The sequence below is a fragment of the Myxocyprinus asiaticus genome, chromosome 16 (genome assembly GCF_019703515.2).
Source record: "Myxocyprinus asiaticus isolate MX2 ecotype Aquarium Trade chromosome 16, UBuf_Myxa_2, whole genome shotgun sequence".
NCBI classification, from domain to species: Eukaryota; Metazoa; Chordata; class Actinopteri; order Cypriniformes; family Catostomidae; genus Myxocyprinus; species Myxocyprinus asiaticus.
The window spans coordinates 18,503,245-18,524,716 of record NC_059359.1 but is presented as its reverse complement, the minus strand read 5'-3'; the positions used below and the strand labels follow the sequence as shown (position 1 = coordinate 18,524,716).

The following is a 21,472-nucleotide window of genomic DNA, read 5'->3' as shown; positions in this document are numbered from 1 at the left end:
GGGCGGTGTGCGATGGACACCCGAACTTTGGCACCTGGACATGTGCGAAGTAACCGTGGCACACCAACCGCCTAGAGCTATCGGCTGTATTCCTAGCCTTAAAGGCTTTTCGGTAAGAAATAGCAAGCTATCATGTTCTGGTTCGCTCAGACAACATGACAGTTGTGGCATATATAAACCACCAAGGCAGAATTCATTCACCGCCACTGTTGAGACTGATGCATAACCTCCTCCTATGGAGTGAGCATCATCTTCTCTCCCTGAGAGCGACATATGTCCCAGGCCGCCTGAATTACAGCTTAGACTTATTGTTATGCCAAGGTGTGATACAGGGTAAATATTTGCCTCAGTGGGGAATACCCACTGTCCCCTCAGGTACTCGAAGTCCCAAGCCCAGCTGGGAGCAGACGCAATGGCCGCAAATATGCGTTTCCCCCAGAATGCCTGATTCACTCTGTCATATGCAAAGTCCAACAGGACAAGGAAACGATTCTATTGGTTGTGCTGAAATGGCCCAACCAGCCATGGTTTCGGGAAATGATAGAGATGCTGTACAGCTCGCCATGGGAAATACTGAGGGATCTCCTCTGTCAGGCTCAAGGCACAATCTGGTATCCCCAGCCCAAGCTGTGGAACCTGCACGTGTGGCCCCTGAACGGAGCACGCTAAATGCACCAGAACTGACACATTCAGTCATGAACACCATTTTACAGGCCAGAGCGCCGTCCACGAGACGCCTCTACGTGCTAAAATGGAATGTGTTCACTGATTGGTGTTTCTCACATGGCAAAGACCCAGTAAACTGCCCCATACATGAAATTCTCATACTTCTTCAAGAGTGATTAGATGCAGGACTCACTCCGTCAACGCTCAAAATGTATGTGGCGACTATATCTGCATATTATGCACATGAAGCCGGCGCCACTATAGGCAAGCATTATTTAATCATAAAGTTCCTTAAAGGAGCAAGACGATTAAACCCACCTCGGCCGGCTACAGTCCTGACTTGGGACTTAACTTTAGTCCTAAAAGCTCTTGCAAGGCCCCCCTTCGAGCCTTTGGACTCTGTTGATTTGCACATGCTCTCTGTTAAGACCGCACTACTGCTGGCTCTGGCCTCAGTAAAATGGGTCGGTGACCTGCATGCACTATCAATTAACAATTCATGTCTGGAGTTTGGACCTGGTCTTTCAAAAGCCACTGTCAAACTCAGAAAAGGCTATGTGCCTAAGGTCCTAACCAGAGTGCAAGTGGTTCACCTCCAGGCCTCCTTTCCTCCTCCATTTAATTCAGATGAAGAACAATCATTGCATTTGTTATGCCCTGTACGGGCACTAAACGCATACGTTTAGCGTACACGGGAGTTCAGATTGTCTGATCAGCTCTTTATATGCTATGGAGGATGCACAAAAGGAATGTCTATCTCCAAGCAAAGACTTTCTCACTGGATTGTTGATGCAATTTCCCTGGCTTGTGAGTCGCAGGGTAAGACTTGCCCAATTGGTGTTAAAGCACACTCAATTAAAGGCATGGCCTCCTCATGGGCATGGACGAATGGTGTGTCCTTATGAGACATATGTTTTGCAGCAGGATGGTCTTCTCAAAACACATTCACAAGTTTTTACAACCTAGATGTAACGTCTCTCTCTTCACAAGGCCTATCTGTTTAGAGCGCTTGCTATTCATTGGCAAAATATATATATCTATGCTCCTCCCTTTAAGGATGAGCTCCCCTTCTTTTTACACAACTGCCTGCATTCAGGCCATCTTAATTTACCATAAGTCACAAGTACTTACATTATAAATAAACTCCCTTCCCGACTGGGATCGTGAAGGAGTTAATTCATACTATATGACTATAGTTCATATATTTATTCTGAGTTCTACCCACCTGGACCAACACAAGGGTCACTCACTGAGGCATACTCATGTCGGTCTCCGTCCCCTGAGACTGCGGCATCATGCTTCCTTTCTGGGTGGTTATTTTTTGTAGTGTGGCGTGATGGGATTCTGTTCCCCATATGCGTTAATAAACGCAATGTCAAGTATACTGAATCGTAAGGGAACGTCTCGGTTTCTTACATAACCTCGGTTCCCTGAGATGAACGGAATGAGACATTGCGAACGCTAGCCGCACTACAAGACTCAGAGTTCTTGAGGCACGAGCGATGTGCTCCTTGTTCTCAGTCAGAAATTCTGAGGAAATGGTGTTTGTGCACCTGTTTTATAGCAGACAGTTTGGCACCAAAACAGGCGTGGCTCAAACACCATAGCCAATATTATAATAACTGCCGTTATTGTAGAGAGGTTTCAACTAGGTTGTGTAAGAAGGCACTCCCCATTTGCATTAATAAATGCAATGACTCATTCCCTTCGTCTCAGTGAACCGAGGTTACGTACGTAACTGAAATGTTCTAAGCTTTCATAAGATAACTCATATGCCTGACTTATGTATACGGAAACTTTAATGTTTTAAGCATCAACATTTTTCGCGATATAGCGCCCCCCATATTAATAAAAATACAAATGTTCATTGTTAGTTCAAGTTAGTTTATAGTGTATTAACTGATGTCAAAAAATACAACTTTTGATTTTACAAATTTATGAGTTTATTTTTAAACTAACATTAACCAAGATTAACAAATGCTGTAAAAGTATTGTTCATTGTTCATGTTAACTAATGTTAACAAATAAAACCTTATTGTAAACTGTTACCAATTTTCTAAATATTGAAAAGATGTGATTTCTGTTATGCTCTCTACAGAATCAAATTATCATGTAATAACTTCTATTCCAGGAAAGCACGATAGTGTAATTTTGAACTTTTTGTTTTGGAACATTGTATGGTTGTGCTGTTATTAATACTTTATTGAGCAGTTCAGATTGAATCCTGGTTTCAATAAAATGTATCCCTTATGTTTACTTTCTGGAGTATTAAACATGAGATGTGCCTGTCGTATTTTTGAGGCAGCTCTTTCATTTTTGTTTGCAATGTGATTCTCCACGTCCTCTGGGAGGTATAATTTTTTACCCTCATTGAAATCTTCCACCTTATGGAATTATCATTATTGTGTTGTAAATATTTTTTATCACTAGATTTTGTCTGCCATAACGGCCCACACTCTGCCTTGTAACGGTTTCACAGAGTTACCTAGAAAATATACAGCTTATAAATTGTTATTCAAACTACCAGCTCTTATAGCCTTATTTAATCAATATCATTAGTTTGTGAGAGATAAGTTTTTAATATTTCACTCTTGTTTCTTAAAAGTGTGTGAGTGTATCGATAAGATTTGAGAGTCTGTTGTTAAGAGTTGCTTATTATAAACACTTTGGCCCATACAACAAACAGGTCATACCCCCCTCTGCCCCCTTGTCTCCATGACAACCATTGTAATAATCCACAGGCAGACATTACAATGGCCAAAGCTCATGACAAGCAGTACAATCTTTAGATACTTTAAAACTACTGTTCTTATTCAACATTGAAAGTGTTTATTTTGTATTCATAGTAATTAAGAGAAAAGTGTGCTGTGGAAATTTCTCATTTGAAGATTGGGTATTCTACACATGCATAGCATCAGTCTGGGTGTCTTTGTTTTTTAGAAGGATTCAACTGTAAATAGAAGTCTAGTGTGTGAATATGGTGTTCAGTTGTTAAAAGTACAAGGAAGTGTTTTCTAATGTATTTTCCCTAAGATTTAAAATCCATATGACAGATTCTGGAACAGACCTGTATTTTTCTCTGTGAAGGGGAATTTGCCGGAACACAGCTATGCTCTACATGTTCTACTGACTTCTGCAGCTTTTGGACTGTGTAATTTGCCTTGTTTGGTTTTCTGTAATCCATGTTGATAGTACCTGACTTCTGATGGAGCTGAGAGAATTCCACAATCAAGTTCATCCAAAGAGCAGTATGGTATACATTTCAATGTATTTTCAATGTATGGTATACATATAGTATTCAGTGTAACAATGCTAACTATTTGCACTTATTGTAAATAGACTACATTTTATTAATATCCCTCCTGGGGATCAAACCCACAACCTTGCTCTTGCTTGCACCAGCTGAGCTACACAAAATTACATTTACCCAAATTTAGCATCATACTCTTTAATTGAGAAAAACAAAACACTACACAAATGCTGCATGTTCAATTTACTTATTTAAAATGAACTAAAGAAACAGTTCTAGAACATTTTGTCACAACTTGGGAATTTACTTAATCCATTTGAGTTGGGACTACATGAATACCTTTTGTAGTGTTAATGTTGCATTGATGAAACTGGGCAGGGGATTTCCATTTCTCAACATGCTTTTTATGGGACTCGATAGGGGGAGTAAATGTTACAATTGCGTGTTATTTAATGTGTTTTTGTGCAAGAGGAGTATAAAGGTTACTTGTTAGTGTTTAATGTTTTGTTATGTTGAGATTTAGTAGTTTCTGTTATGTTGGAATTTTGGGGGTTACCATTATGGTGAAGAGTGGAGGTTGAGCTAACCATGAGGACAGGTATATGCTTGCTTCATTAAGCAACTGGTATGCTAACCACAGCATAGTTATTCTCTGTTTCCAGCCAGGTCTCCCAAGCAACCAAATTGTCCCGGTTGCTAGGGAGGGTAGAGTCACATGGGATAACCTCCTTGTGGTCGCAATTAGTGATTCTTGCTCTGTTTTTTAGTGTTTTTCTTTGTCCTATCACCATACCTGCCAATAGTTTGGAAATTTAATTCAAACAGCTCATTAGACAAAAGCATCCAGCATTGTATATCATTTTTTCAGTGCTTCTTCTGTTTTGTTTTTTTCCCCAATTTGGAATGCCCAATTCCCAATGCGCTCTCAATCCTCGTGGTGGCGTAGTGACTCGCTTCAAACCGGGTGGCGGAGGATGAATCTCAGTTGCCTCCGCATCTGAGACCGTCAATCCACGCATTTTATCACGTGGCTTGTTGAGCGCGTTACAGTGGAGACGTAGCGCATGTGGAGGCCCACACTATTCTACAACTCACCACGCGCCCCACTGAGAGCGAGAACCACACTTTATAGCGACCACGAGCAGGTTACCCCATGTGACTCTACCCTCCCTAGCAACCGGGCCAATTTGGTTGCTTAGGAGACCTGGCTGGAGTCACATAGCACGCCCTGGATTCGAACTAGCGACTCCAGGGGTGGTAGTCAGCATCAGCACTCGCTGAGCTACCCCTTTTCAAAACTTCTTTCTGTCTCTCTTCTAGGCAGATGCAAAAGATTAGAGTTCCAGTGGTTTCTAGATGGGGTTCTTGGAGGATCAAACAATCAAAGGCATTTCGCCATTTCTGTGAGATTGTCAAAAAGTTCTCAGCTATTTGGTTCTGTGGAAGAAAGGAATCCAAAAGATAGGAGGTAACAAAAATATAAAAAATATAAATTAGATGTTGCCCTCCTTATCATTATATGTTGTTTTGTTTTTTTGTTTTTTTTTTCAAACTGATTGGTTATTTGAAATCAACTAGTCTACTTTCTGTTCCTGAGATTCCTTGTGATTCTCAACTTCCTATCGTTCCTGTTAATCGCTGCATTTGTCCTCATTCCCAGCATTGTGTTTCGCTCCACAAACATGAACTCCACCATCCCTCTCTGGGTCAATCTAACAGTTAGGAAATTACACACCTACCACTACCACCCAACAACTACCACCCCAGTAAAAGCAGCAAGACCAGTCTAACTACATATTTTGCATGGTTACATTCACATTAGATCTTATTCATGAAACACGAGCAGAACAACTTTCTGTCTAAATTGTTTATAAATCTAGTCTAACTTGAATTGTTGGCATAATATTAAAGGTGCAATATGTAAAATTGTGCCTTTTTCTTTTTTTTTTCAATGTGTGAACGGCTTGTAACACAACTTCAAAAATGAGCCCTTCCCGGACTCCCTAGGTTGCCTATTAAAGCCTGTAGACTGATTTTCATGCGAAGGGAGCGGGTCGCTTTTGCCGGGAAAATCCAAAGGATGTGACGTTTATTTGCGCTCCTGAGAGCCTTGCCTCAGACGGTAATAGCTTCTTTCTGCTATTCAACAGTGACAACAAACTGCAACACTAGGTAATGTTATCTTAGAGATGGAATCCAGCAAACGGCCAGCTCCCAGCACAACACCGACTCCTACACAAACTCGGAGTAAGCAAAAAAAAAAAAATCCCATGATGAATCCCATCTGGCTAAGCGGAAACGTGATCATGGTTGAACGAAAACTAGAGTGAACATCGGCAGGGCATTTGATTCCTGGAGGGACATTCGTTCGGGGATCAAAACCAACCCTGAATTGGCATTCTTCTTATTGGACAGGTAAGCTTACATAACTGCAAAGCATGTGAAATATAGTGCCATAAGGACTTAGCTAACTAGATCTTCCCTGCTAACGCTGATGAATTGCAAGCTACCTTGCTTCGTAACTTTCAAATAATTTCAATGATCTTCTCTTTAAATTAAAAGTCAGGTTAATGCAGGGGCGGACTGGGATTTTACATAGAAACTGACCCAAAAGTTGTTGAGCGGGGGAGGGGGGCTTACTAGCATTTTGCAGCCGGCCCACCGGGAAAAGTCCCGGTTCTCCCAATGGCCAGTCCGCACCTGGGTTAATGTCAATGTTAATCTGTAATTATTCAGCAAGGTAAAATACAATAATACATGAAATGAATGCTAGACAATGTTCAAGATAATGCAAAAAGCTCCATTCATTAGTGTAACTTAACTTGGTTATACAGAAAATATATACATTCTATTATTATAAAACAATAGCGCATCGATATCAAAATGACAGCTGTGATGGAATCACATCAATATGAATTGTGTCAACATATTTATAATGTACAGTCTATTTTAGCTACTGTCAACATCCACCAAATTTAGCTAACAGCTATTGATAAAGCTGGCTAGCTAGCTAACGCCGACATAGGCTATTGTATAAATGCAGTCAATGTATCATGCAAAGAAGTGATTACTTCAAACTACAGTCTTGCATAGCAAGACCTATATCCACACTTTGTTTTAGCCCTGTTCCAGCACTGGAGAGTCAAATATAATACGCAGTCTCAAAGTTTGTAGTAAAACTATGGAAGCCCTGAACCGCAAGGTGGAAAAAAAAACATTACGGTGAAAAAAAATAGTGGAAAAAATAAAAAAATTTGTGTCTCAGTTCTTTCCTGAGCCTAAGTCTTAAATTTTTTTCTTTCTTCCTAAAAGTTGTTTTTCTCTCTTCAAAAATGTTTTTTTTCTCTCTTCAAAAAATTTTTTTTTTCTCTTCCAATTTTTTTTTCTCTCTTCAAAATTGTTTTTTTTCTCTCTTCAGAAAAATGCATGCAGTACCAACCTTGGCCACCAGGTGCCACTATCAGTAAACATGTCATCTTATGCTTTTAATGCTTTCTCTGTTGCTATACAGCTGAATAATACATTTATTATTTATTTAAGGGTTTGCAAACCTTTAATCAAGACAAAATCAGGTTACATATGTTTGATATGGCATTCGTTGTCGTGTAACAACTGGAGTTATTTTTTTTGTTTGAAATTGTTGGTCTTTCTAAACCATCTATACCGTTTGCTCAGTGTTACATGGTGGAAGCGAAGGAATGTATTGAGGAAAACGGGAAACATGGGGAAATTATTATTATATCTGTCCTTTTGAAGTGTTAAGTGTAACCATGTAACACTGAGCAAACGGCATAGATGGTTTAGAAAGACCAACAATTACAAACAAAAAAATCACTGTTATTTCTTTTTTCCACCTTGCGGTTCAGGGCTTCCGTATAAAACAATTATAACTGTGTAATTTTAATTATGCTACCTCATCTGTTAGCATGATGCCGGTGAATCACGTTCAGCCTCTTTGTACGTTATGTCATTGTTTTGGACGATGCTCGCATCCCTGTGGAGTGTGTGCGCGATAACGAGCAACAGTTAGCTGGCTGCAGTTCACTTAACGGCCACAGGTGTCATTAATAACAAGGGTTTATGAATCTTACATACTGTATCTTTAACTACCACAAAAAATGTATTTTGACTTGCTCCTTTTTTCTTTTTCTTTTTTTATTAAATCTGGGTTCCAGTGAGACACTTACAGTGGAAGTGAATGGGGCTAATCTGTAAACATTAAAATACTCACTGTTTCAAATGATCAGCCACAAGACTATAATTTTATACATGTTATAGGCCTACTGTTTATACATGTATTATTAATATACATGTTTACAGGATTTTAGTGTGATAAAATTGCTTACTAACCTTTTTTGTGTAGTTATAGCCGATTTTACAACTTGCCATGACGATGTAATGTCAACGAACCCTTAAACGATTGTAAAAATTACGATTTAAACAACTTTACAGCTCAAATTGTCAGAGGTGGGGGCAAATCACACATGTTGAAGTCACAAGCAAGTCTCAAATTTTAACCATCAAGTCCGAGTCAAGTCTCAAGTCGCAGTGCAGACAAATAAAGCAAGTCGAGTCAAGTCACAGTATCTTACAGAAATAAATCAAAGTTACCCCCCGTGCCGCCCCCCGCAAGATGCCGCCCTGGGCAACTGCCCATGTCGGCCATGCCTAAATCCGCCACTGATTATAGATGTTCATAATGCATTTTTACATTCGGAACAAACATAAGATAACCATAATCAACAGTATAGGTACACCGTGACACAGGATCGACGCACTGGCCTTGAGAAAATAAGTATCAAACATGTGATTGCTGGGCAGATTTGTCAAAGTCGTTGATGATTTTGCATCAATGAAAACTTGGAGGGGATGGTTAAATTGGAAATGAGGAATTATGTGTAATAGCACAAGAAGCAGTCTGTAAGTATTCTGCCATTTTCTTTATTTATTGACTCTATAATTTAATTGTAAGCAATTTAAGTTCTGTATATATAATGTACATGTTAATATAATTTGCCAAATATATATATATATATGACCAGTGTGTGTGTGTGTGTATATATATATATATATATATATATGATCAGTATATATATATGTAGTTACTTCATTCAATATTCATTGTCTAGTTATACCCAAAAATAAAAATTCTCTCATCATTTTCTCACCCTCATGCCATTCCAGAAACATGGCTTTCTTTCTTTTGCAGAATGCAAATTAAGTTTTTTTAGAAGAATATTTCAGCTCTGTAGGTCTATACAATGCAAGTGTGTGTTGGCCAGAATCTTGAAGCTCCAAAAAGCACATAAAGGCAGCATAAAAATAATCCTTTAGACTCCTGTGGTTAAATCTATGTCTTTAGAAGTGATATGAGAAGTGTGGGTGAGAAATAGATCGATAATCCCTTTTTACTCTAAATCTCTTTAGAATAGAAGAGAAATAGAAAATTATCTCTATTCATGTACAGTAGTTGGTCATTTTTTATTCTGGATTCTTATATCATGATCTGTCATCATCACATTAATCTCTTCCTCAAGGGTTTTATGGAGTATTCTTATCTGTTTTATAGCTATTATAATAATTCAATGGTTGAGAGTAATGGCTTCTCTTACAACCTTCCTCTGGCCTATCTGTTGACGGCTACCTTCTACTTCATCTTCTGCCTTGTTTATATGATTGTAAGGTGAGTTTTGTTGATTTAGTAGTGCTAATGGTTGTAACTTGTAATTTGTACATAGACTAGAAGGACAATGCTGAAGTATTAACATGACTTTTCTGCCAATAGAATGGGCAGCATGGCTCGTGCTGTTGTAGCGACGGGGGGAGGAACGGTGGGGGGTTACAGCATGCTGGTGTTTACAGCATGGGATCACGGTCTCCAAGGAGATCGCGGCACTAAACTTAAACAGAACAACCTTCATTACCGGTTACAGGTCTGTGCACTAAAAAAAAAAAAAGACTTACTTTTGAAATTAAGCGCCTTTAGATATTTCCTTTGAAATACTGTGTACGAGACACTTTGCAAAGTCAGGTTAAAATTTAAACCATGCTTTGGGAAAAGAAATCATTATATGGAAATAACTAGTGCCAGATTTTGTTTATGATTAGCTTGGTCCAATAGTTCTTGGTCAAGTGCCACATTTCAATAAGACACTTAATCTCTCTCTCTCTGTCTCAGGTGGATCTAGAGGAAGAAAGGCTTAAACAAAAGGCTGCCTCCCTAACTTTGGGTCAAACTGTCTCTCTCTACGGACTCCGTGTTTTCCTTAATCTTGTGGTCTTAGGACTCATTGGTGGAACTTTCTATGGCATTGCTGAGGCAACCCAGTTCAGCCAGGTTAGCTTAAGTAAAAAAAATAAAATAAATAAATAAATAAAAAATAGGGACTAAAACTACTAACTTACAACGAATAGATGTTCAATAATGCCTTGAGTAAATCCTTCTGACACTTTTAACGAATATAGTACATGTTGTGAGAACTGTTAGATATTATCTAACAAAAAATAAAATAAAAATACTGTATCCAATAATTACAATCATAAAACTATGTCATAATTTTGACATAATCTGTTAGTTATTCAACTCATTCTAGTAAAAACTATTTATAATTATTTACCAAAAATTGAATTTTTAAAAAACAATTATTTTATTGTTACACCTTGTTGCCTTGTGACTTCCAGGGTTTATTTATCCCTGTCTGGGTTGAATTTCTGAATTTCTATGCCTTTTCCTGCTTTGTTACAGTCTGATATATCTCTTTCTTTCTTAGAATGAGCAAACCACAGGCTTTCGGGAGTTGCTGTTGCAATACTTACCCTCCATTGTCATAACAACAAGCAATTTTGTGGTGCCCCTCCTGTGCGACAAGATTGCTTTGATGGAAAAGCATTCTCCCAGTACCACGGTCATTCTGGCCTTGCTGATGTTAGATCAACACTCATATCCACACAGAATAAAGATTTCAGAGATGAAGAGAACAAATAGCATTAAGATGAAGAGCACATGTTCTGCTGTTGTTTATAATTGTTTAGCCATGTTTAGAACATTGCTGAGAGCTCTTACTATGCAGTTTCTTTGTGACCCTCATTAAATGGCATCAAAATGAATTATTTCAGATGAAGCACAATTATTTTCTCAAAACATTCACACAATGTCTCTTTTATTTGGTCTTTGTTATTCTTTTGTACAGTATTCTTTTGGAGACTCCTCTTCTGCTTGCTCGATTTTACTCTTTCTCTCTTTCACACTCTATTTCCCATTGCAGAGCAGTATTCCTGCGTTTGGTAAGTTTGGGTGTACTGCTTTACACTCTGTGGGAGCAGATTACCTATGGAGACAAAATTCATAAAAACTGTGTACCCTGCAAGTATAATCATGACACATATAAGGTAAACATTAACACATGCACTTATTCAGAGCACTCTCTTCACTGTCTTTGTTTCTCTGTGGTGAATGGGCTTCTAAACTCCATCTGATCTGCTGAGACCATCACAACCTTCAAGATAAATAAACCTTTTAATAACACTTTTGAATAATTATAATACTTCCTAAAAGAATATTTTATTTAAAATGTATTGTTCTCTCTTTTCTCTGATTTTCTTGCTTAGTCTTGAAACTCTGTATTGTGTAGCTATGAATATTGTTGGCTCTTATATAATAAATTGCTTATGATGCCTCCTAAACGATTAAATGCTAATGCAGCACAATCAAATGAAACTTTGGATTGATGATAAAAAAAAACTATTGAATTGATTTTCACATGATGATGTATATGGCTTTCATGCATAAATAGTCAAGAAAATTAAAGGGATTGTTCACCTAAAAATGATATTATCTCATCATTTACTCATGCTCATGCCATCCCAAATGTATATGACTTTATTTCTTATTCTGAACACAAACAAAGATTTTTAGAAGAATATTTCTGCTCAGAACTTTAAAAATCCAAATATCACATAAAGGCAGCATAAAAGTAATCCATATGACTCCAGCGGTTTAATATATGTCTTCTGAAACGATGCAGTCACTTTGGGTGAGAAACAGTTCAATATTGTAATCATTTTTGACTATAAATCTCCACTTTCACTTTCAGAATGTGAAAGTGAAAGTGGAGATTTACAGGAAAAATGACTTAAATATTGACTTGTTTCTCCCCCACAGCTATTATATTGCTTATGAAGACATAGATTTAACCACTGTCATATGGATTACTTTTATGCTGCCTTTATGTGGTTTTTGGAGCTTGAAAGGTCATACACATCTGGGATAGCATGAGGGTGAGTAGATGAGAATTTTCATTTTTGGTTGAACTATCCCTTTAATGTTGCTTCTTTCTGTTTTACACTTCCATTCCATCTTTCACACACATGTTGGGAGACACGAGTTGGCCAGGAAATGTGTAAACTGACTCTTTTTGACTTCTTGATAACCATCGCCACGCTAATCCTGGTAGAATTCCCACGCAGGTCTGTCTTGTTTTTGTTAAATATTATTATGTATTGTTTCATATATTTGTATATCTAGATTGTAAATCTACAATATCTGAATGTACAGTGGCTGAATCTACAGGATTGTGGTGGATCACCTCTCATGTAAACTGGCACAGTGAGTTGGACGGCAAGTTTCTGGTTCCCCCAAATGTCCTTGCTCTAGTTTATGGTCAAATAGTGGTTCGGACTAGGGCTCTTTTCTGTCCATTGCTACCGGTCATTAACACCGTCAAATTCATCCTGTTTTTTTACTGCAAAAGGTGTGTACAACATGAGCACTGTCCCTCTGTACAACCAGTATTTGTCTCTCTTTCATTCTCTTTTGCATACTCTTTTCCCAACTGTCTCTTACTGTATGTGTACCTTGTGCATTCATGGTCTCCATTCCTCTTTTTTACTTTTCCCATCTGTAGGTAATCAACTCATTTTTGTTATGTTTGCTTGTGTCAGATAACTCTGCTCCAGAACTGTCGACTGGCTCTGAGAAATTTTTGATCCACCAGCTCCAATTTCTTCTTCCTCTTGGTGTTGCTCTTTGGATAGTTGTTGGCCAGCGTGGTTCTCATTTACAGCATGGCTAAGTGAGTGAGATCCTGTTTGTGTCACTCTCTGTGAAATCCATTACAGACTAGAACATGCCTGCCAAGTCCACGTAGCTAATCTACACTAATATGCATGTCTTATCCATATTATAAGACATCAACAGAGGCTCAAGATTCATGTGTAAACAGGCATATGTCTTTCTGTCTATTTTTGACAGGATCCATTTTATATATATATATATATATATATATATATATATATATATATATATATACACTTTTTTTCTTTTTTTTCACATTTTAGAATAATAGTAAAGTCATCACAACTATGAAATAATAAAAATGGGAATTATGTTGAGACAAAAAATTTTTTTTTAAATAAATCTAAACTATGTTATATTTGAGCATCTTCAAAGTGGCCACACTTTGCCTAGATTTTGCAGAAATGTACTCTTGGCATTTTCTCAACCAACTTCTTGAGGTATCACCCTGGGATGCTTTTTAAACAGTATTGAAGGAGTTCCCATCTATGCTGGGCACTTATTGGCTGCTTTTTTTAATTGTTCGGTCCAAGTCATCCATTTCAAAAACATTTTTTTTATTTTTTTAATAACATTTTAGTTTTGTAATTAAATAAATTAACATGTTGGCACAATTATATTTTTGTCTACAAAACTAATTTCAAACATTTAAGCATGCGCATTCAGTTTAAAAGGTTTTTAAGATCATGAGAAACATTTCAGGCAAGTGACCCCAAACTTTTGAACGGTGGTGTACAATTTTTAAATCCTGTGTCTGTACTTGTGTAATTTAAGCATTTATGGACAGGCCCCATTCCCTTTTCTTGTAAGTGCCTTAGTGTAACCATTTTTTAATAAATGAAGGGTAAGTTTAAAATAGTTTTTATGTTAATCAATATTACGCCACAAATGCTGTTAGGAATACTCTGGAAGGAATGCTGAAAGGAATTTTCTGGGCTCAGTACAAGTTAAGCTCAATCGACAGCATTTGTGGCATAATACTGATTACCACAAAAATGTATTTTGACTTGACCCTCCTTGTCTTAAAAAAAAAAAAAAAAGTAAAACCCAAATCTGGGTTACAGTGAGACCCTTACAATGGGGCCAATCGGTAAACATTAAAATACACAGTTCAAAAGTATAGCCACAAGACAAACAATATTTGGGTTTAATATGATTTTAGTGTGATAAAATTACTTACTAACCTATTCTGTGTAAAGATATAGACAATTTTACAGCTTCGTTGCCATGGTGATGTAATGTCAACAAATCCTAAAACGACTGTAAAAATGACGATTTTAACAACTTTACAGCTCAAATAATACATGAGTTTTAACAGAAGAATGAATGTAAGTGCTTTTATAAAATTATAAGCTTCACATTTCTGTCTTTAAATCCTCCAGAAATTGGCCACACTCAAGGGGCGAGTCTAAATAAATTTTTGTGTTAATTAATATGTGTGGGTAAAAATATCGTTTTTCAGATGCATTGCAATATTGGTTTGAACAATCTCAATATATCAATTCTTAAATCCCAACATTGATATTTTACTCTGTGCGCAACCTTCCACTACAATGAGATGAAATCACTTGCATTAGTAACCAAATTTTGTGCAACTAGCTGGTTAATATTTAGATTCCACTTACCAGTAATTGTGTAGTATAGTGGTGGAGTATTCACCAGCGAGATCCTTTCACTGCATGTTGAGAGTAAAAGTTGTTCCGTGTAATATGTGTCCAAAGATGAGATCCACATGACCCATTTGTCATTGAATAATGTCTCTTTTTGTTCTCAACAGTCAGTTGTTGATCAAAAACAACAAAAAAGAAACATTCTAATCTGGTTAACATACACTCATTTACAGATGCTCTTTACAGAAATGCCGTCTTTCTTAAAGAAACAGTACTGGTTTTTAACATGTGTTCAACAAATCAATGTAAATACCTGTAAATAATACAAATTATGTTATTAAACAATAAAAATGTTGCAAAAAAATTAAATATGCAATGTATTATCATATTTATTGGTTTACTACATGGATTTGTTTCTTTTTAAAAGCTAAAATGTGACCAAAATGATGAAAAACTATAAAATACAATTAGTAAATTTAATATTTTTGTAATGTACCTAGTTAGAAGGTCCCATGTATAATTAACAGCATTAGCTGGAAGAGAGTTTCTTCCATATGCAAGTAAAAGGGACATTATAAGTGAAAGCGAATCGAATCGAGAGTGAATCAGAATTGAATTAAATCGGGAAATCTGTATCAATACCCAGCCCTGGTAATCAACATTATGCCACAAATGCTGTCGAATGAGCTTAACTTGTATTGAACCCAGAATATTCCTTTAACTTTTTTGAGTACTGAACTGAAATATTCTATTACTACAGTGACTAGAATGATTATGCCTATTTAAATAATGTCACATGTATTATAATTTACAATATAATGATCTGTTACTTACCATAAACTTACCATACTTACCATTTATCTTTGTATAAAATAAAATATTATAAATTATATTTATAATTATAATATTTACATTTAGCCTACACATAAATGTGTATTTGAAGTCTGAGTGAAGAAAAAAAAATCTTTCAAATTAACAATCACTGGTGTGTCCAACCATGATTACAATCAGTTGCAACCACACTCATTTTTAACCGCTGACTGGAACATATTAATCCTTGCTCTCTCACTTGTACTCATCTGGGTGCAACAGGAACAGCGTGACAAGCAGTTCCTGGTCAGACAAACTGAGGAGCTGAATGCCACAATGCAGAAGGAACAAAGTAAACCTCAGCAGCCCCAGAGAGAAACAGAGCCCAAGCATTACAGCCAGATAAAACTGCAGTGGAATGGACACAACAATTATGCATTTGACCCAGATGAAGACCCAAGGCCATTTTAAGACTAGGACTCAAAGTTCAGCATTACGGACTCTATAGTGCAATAAACGGAAGAGGCTGTATTCAGTGATCTAATATTTCTGTAAGCAGATTTTAAATTATTATTATTAAAGTTTCCTTATTTTTATTATTTAGCTACAATTTATGTATTTAGGCATCCCATTTTCCAGTAAAAATTGCTGTAATGCATTATTTACTTTTTTATTTATACTTTATTTACTGCAATATAATTTACATTAGAAATACTAGTGTCCACTAAGAAATTAAAATAAGGTGAAAAAAATAAAGCTTAAGGTGTTATAATTTATTTCCTTTACTTTAGTCTGCTGCAGTCTGTTGAAAGAGCATCCCATTATTTTTGTCAATGTCAAACCTTGAAAATACTTAATTTGCACACATATATGGATTGGGGTCTAAAAGTCTGAGACCACTAGTCTATTTTGCATTCATTTTTGGTTTATTACAAGTTTAATTACAAAGTATTTTATTAGCATGGGTGAAAAGTTTAAAAGAAACATTTTCAATCATTTCAGAATTTGGTGTGTGCTTTAATGACAGCATGTACTCAAGCTGGCATTGATTCCACAATGTTGTACAAAACCTCATTATCCATCTCAGCATATTTTAAGAATGTTGCAAAGAGGATCTTGTGTGCTTCAATTGAAACAACTGTACAAAGAAGATAACATGGTCAGTGTGACAAATGTGCTTATATTCGATTAGTGACCTAGACATTTTTTACCAGAATTTAAAATATTTTCTTTCAAAATGTTACGTTACAACTTGTATTACATTTTTCAAAAACCTAAAACTTTCTGGTTTAAATGACAATAATACCAGATTTTCCATGTATTCTCAGACCTTTGAACCCCATTGTATCTTATTTAAATTGTACCTATATTGTGAAAATGATAATAAAAACGCAGTGATCTACAGGCCTGTTTAAAGGAATTTTCCAGGTTCAATACAAGTTAAGCTCAGTTGACATCATTTGTGGCATTATGTTAATTACCACAAAAAATTATTCTGACTCCTCCCTCTTTTTCTTTAAATAAAGGCAAAAATCAAGGTTACATTTCACAGAATGAAAGTGAATGGGGCCAATTTTTTTAAGGCGGAAATGTGAAGCGTATAATTTTATAAAAGCATTAATAAATTAATAACATTAATTCTTCTGTTAAAACTTGTGTATTATTTGAGCTGCAAAGTTGTCATTTTAGTGTTATAGGATTTGTTGACATTACATCTTCATGAAATTTTAAAATTGTCTATAACTTTACACAGAAAAGGTTAGTACATGATTTTATCACACTAAAATCATGTAAACACACATATTGTTTATGTCTTGTGGCTATAATGTTAAAATGGTGAGTATTTTAACGTTTATGGATTGGCCCCAGTCACTTCTATATTAAGTGCCTCACTTTAACTTGAATTTTTGCTTTTTTAAAGAAAAGGAGGGGCAAGTCAAAATAAATTTTTGTGGTAATCAATATTATGCCACAAATGTTGTCGATTGAGCTCAACTTGTATTGAACCCGGAATATTGCTTTAAGAGGACTAGAATTTTCGCCTATGAATAAGTGAACGTTATGATGACCAGAGATTCATACACAAGGCTTTGGCTAATGAGATGTTCTAGGTGCGCCCTCATGTGGTACTTTAGTGAACAGGCGCTAATATTTTACGTGTGACGTACTTCACGTTACGCCAATACACTTCCGGTATTTATAAAGCCCTCTTTCTGTACGGATGCGTTGATAAATAATTTTCAATGTAGTTTAGTAGTGCTGTGTTACAATACGTCTGACTAAATACGCAAGAAGCCGATTTAACATACATACGGTGGGGAGTTTGATTTCCGCTGGCTGGTTAGTTCAGGGTGTGAGGTAAACCAGACGAGACCATTTGTTTTGAACCATTAAGTTAGCTGTATCCTAATTTGTTGGACATTGTATGTGCCTTGACAAAGTTGCTACGCGTCGTGAATAATTGTTCTGTTCTACTGCTGTCTCAAGTATCTCATAATGAACATTTTACCAAAGAAGAGCTGGCATGTGCGCAATAAGGACAACATTGCGCGCGTGCGCCGCGACGAAGCTCGTGCTGCAGAGGAAGAACGCGACATTCAACGGCGAGTGGAACGAGCAGAGCAAGAGGTAACCATAGCAACCGCTGTTTCTAGGCCATATGTATGACCTCTGTAGGAATATATATATATATATATATATATATATATATATATATATATATATATATATATATATATATATATATCAACCTTAAAGGCTCACTTTGTCAAACATTAAACCCTCCTTGTTTTGCATTTTTCATAAATATGCTGGATGCTCTAATGGTGTTTGTGTAAAAAAGTATGTACCTACATGTTGTCTAATGGATTGAATTTGGAGCTAATCTGTCCATCTGTCTCATAATCCTTCAGACTCGAACCGAGTATTTGAGAAAGAAGGCTCGAGAAGCCCTCCAGCAGACAGGGGAATGGAGGGAGGATGAAGAGACAGCAGAGACAAGCCGAGGAGCCAGAGAGATAGAACACCTAAATCTTTTTCCTTTAGAAGATTCTGCTGAAAAGAAAGGAAATGTTGAATACCTCAAAGAGAAGAAAGAAGAGAAGGTGTGACAAATAGATTAAAAACATCTTATTTAAAGTCTTACAATACTCAATAATTAAGTTTCTGAGGCAGTTAGTGCACATCAGGGTGTACAGACTGTAACCAGATTTTCATTATTGAGCTTGCATTGGTAACGCATTATGCAATATAATTTCCGTACACATGGTAAATTTAAATTTTTCTCACAGTTTTAAATGTGATTTCTATTTTGCTCTAGGAGAAGCAGGAGCGTGCCATTGGTCTTTTAGTGTCTCTAGGCCCCGCTCCTGGCACAGAGGCCACTCCCTGGTACCTGAAAGACCGACAAGACAGAGAAAGAGAAGAGACGAGGGAAGAGAAAGACAAAAAAGACAAAGGCAAAAACAGGCCAAAAACCATAACTGAAGAGGAGAGAGAAAAGAAAGACAGGAAGCTGAAAGATCTTTTGGATCCTCTGAAAGATATGAAGAAAGCGCTGGCGGTGAAGGACAGGAAGGAGAAAAAGCATAAGAAGAAAGACAGAGGAGAAAAGAGGAGTGGAGATGGGTGCGAAACTGTTTCTTTTTTAGTTCTATTTCTTTATTTAACAATTTAGTCGTATTTCACATTACTCAAGTGATCTGTTTCTTGAATGCAAAAATGTGTGAACGTTAAAACGCCTGTGAGTTTTTGTGGCCAGCAAGAATTTGCAATGTATATATGCATTTACAGAATATGTATTTAGAGTGTGAATGTTTTTGCATCCAATTATTGTCCTGTTGTAAGATTAAGATAATTTATAAGAAGAGTTCACCCCAAAAAATTAAAATGTACTCACCCACATGCCGTCCCAGATGTTAATAATTTTTTTACACAAATTGATAATAATGAATATTAACACAAATTAATATATTTAGAGGAATATCTCAGCTCTGTAGGTCCATACAGTGCAAGTGAATGGTGATCAAAAATGTGAAGTACCAAAAAGCACATAAATGCAGCACAAAAGTAATCCACACAACTCCAATTGTTTAATCCATGTATTCTGAAGCAATACAATCAATTTTGGGTGAGAACTGACCAAAATTTTACTTTTTTCACTGTACATTTTGCCATTGCAGTCTCTAGGCACGAATATGATTTCAAACTCGATTACACTTCCTAATGCTTGATGCATTTGCGGCGCTAGATGGCGCTGTAGGAAGTGTAATCGTGCTTGAAATCATGATCACCAAGGACACTGCAGATGTCAAGATTTATAGTGTAAATGGAGTTACATTTGGGTCTGTTCTCACCCAAAACTGATTGGATCGCTTCAGAAAACATGAATTAAACCACTGGAGTTGTATGGATTACTTTTATGCTGCCTTTATATGCTTTTTGGAGCTTCATAATTTTGGTCACCTTGCACTTGCATTGAATGGACCTACAGAATTGAAATATTCTTCTGCAAATCTTAGTTTGTGTTCTGCAGAAGAAAGAAAGTCATACATCTGGGATGAGATGAGGGTGAGTAAATGAGAAAATTTACATTTTTGGGTGAATTATTCCTTTAAAGAATGAGGTTCAAAGCTTTTTATGATGTTGCAGTCTTGAATTGCTGGATTACATCCTGTTGGAGCTCATGAGATTTTGTTCCCTGTAATCAAGTCCACATATGTAAGAACAGCTGTCTGCTGCAGTTTTAAAATATTGAGTCCTTTCGTCTACCTTTTCACCCTGACAGCTCTCATGACAGCTCCATCGAAAGGTTACGGGCCGAACGACTACAGAGAGAAGCAGAGGAGAGGAAAAGGACACAGGCTTTACTGAAAGAGAAAAGTGGTGGCGGCAACAGAGAAAAAGATCAAGAACGAGAGCCGGGTGATAGAGACAGACCATACAACAGTGCCTACTTTCCTGAATTGGCACGGAAAAGGCAAAGAAGAGACAGGGATCAGTATGGCTTATATTAGCTTTCAGAGGCTTTGATTCATTAAGTCTTGAATTTGCAGAAACAAGACCCTGTTTTGTGATTGGACAAGAAATTACCCGTGTGTGAAGAGCTTTTAAAATGACAGATCACAACATAAAAGCCATCGATCTGGCCTCTCCAACACATTTGTTGGCATCAGATGGCTTGGTAAAATAGGAAAACTGCCTGTCTTTGTGCTGACAGTACAGCAGCAATTTAGACATCATCTTTTGATTTAGAGGATCATAATGGATGTTGACCGGCATACTGCATCAGTATAGTTTTCATGTAAAACTCTGCAGCATCAGCATTTAAAACAAAGATAAGCCAATGTGTTAGACTGAGAACCCTTTGCTGCTGATGTCAGAGTCCATAAAATATGATGTTCATGTGTGAATACTTTGTCATACCCAAACCAGAAATACATACTAAAATAAGGTTGTTTGTTTCAATTATTTGTGCTTTGTGAATTTAAAATACAAGGTGCAATAATGAATTGAATTTCATTGGTCCATAAGCACTGTTTTTCTTTATCAGCTGATGTTAAGTTATGGGGACACAAAGAAACAAAAAATGACAGAAATGGATGGCTTGATAATATTAGAAATGAGCTTTTAAAAGGGATAGTCCCAAAAATGTAAAATATCTCATAATTTACTCACCCTCATGCCATCCCAGATGTGTATGTCTTTCTTCTGCAGAACACAAAGATTTTTAGAGGAATATTTTCGCTTTGTAGGTCCATACAATGTAAGTGAATGGGTACCAAAATTTTGAAGCTCCAAAAACACATGAATGCAGCATAAAAGTAATCCAGTGGTTAATGTTGGCTTCATATGCTATTGGAATTATTGTAAATACGTGTTTCCCACTCAGAAGGTGCACATGAAAGACCCCTCAAGTCGTAATTACAACTGGGAAACTCAGAGATAATTTTGATACCCAAGTTCCAGAGATGGGAGGAGTTGTAAACTTTCAACATGGCGGAGGAGAGTACGGTTTCTGTACAGAATGACAGGTTTTATTCATTTTTCTAAATACAGATAATT

The 21,472-nt window shown here is 36.7% G+C and overlaps 2 protein-coding genes and 1 long non-coding RNA gene across 5 annotated transcripts; all 3 read left to right on the top strand.

Annotated features, from left to right (window-relative positions):
* Nucleotides 1–5,664: 5,664 nt before the first annotated feature.
* tmc4 (transmembrane channel-like 4) lies at nucleotides 5,665–11,904 on the top strand. 3 transcript variants are annotated; one of them, XM_051721042.1, is made up of 5 exons: nucleotides 5,665–6,331; nucleotides 9,486–9,599; nucleotides 9,702–9,849; nucleotides 10,095–10,253; nucleotides 10,687–11,904. In XM_051721042.1, exons 2-5 carry the CDS (start codon nucleotides 9,502–9,504, stop codon nucleotides 11,005–11,007), a joined length of 726 nt encoding a protein of 241 aa, XP_051577002.1. In that variant the 5' UTR covers nucleotides 5,665–6,331; nucleotides 9,486–9,501; the 3' UTR covers nucleotides 11,008–11,904. The 3 variants fall into 3 exon arrangements, with proteins under 3 accessions (XP_051577002.1, XP_051577003.1, XP_051577001.1); XM_051721043.1 differs by having other exon boundaries at nucleotides 5,667–6,331; nucleotides 9,486–9,594; XM_051721041.1 differs by lacking the exon at nucleotides 5,665–6,331 and having other exon boundaries at nucleotides 9,011–9,599.
* Nucleotides 11,905–12,081: 177 nt separating this feature from the next.
* LOC127454089 (uncharacterized) lies at nucleotides 12,082–17,266 on the top strand. The gene is made up of 4 exons (XR_007899493.1): nucleotides 12,082–12,382; nucleotides 12,471–12,666; nucleotides 12,857–12,987; nucleotides 15,692–17,266. It is a non-coding gene; the product is annotated as an uncharacterized LOC127454089 (long non-coding RNA).
* Nucleotides 17,267–17,494: 228 nt separating this feature from the next.
* leng1 (leukocyte receptor cluster (LRC) member 1) lies at nucleotides 17,495–20,861 on the top strand. The gene is made up of 4 exons (XM_051720967.1): nucleotides 17,495–18,037; nucleotides 18,322–18,513; nucleotides 18,729–19,036; nucleotides 20,196–20,861. Exons 1-4 carry the CDS (start codon nucleotides 17,906–17,908, stop codon nucleotides 20,422–20,424), a joined length of 861 nt encoding a protein of 286 aa, XP_051576927.1. The 5' UTR covers nucleotides 17,495–17,905; the 3' UTR covers nucleotides 20,425–20,861.
* Nucleotides 20,862–21,472: the final 611 nt, after the last annotated feature.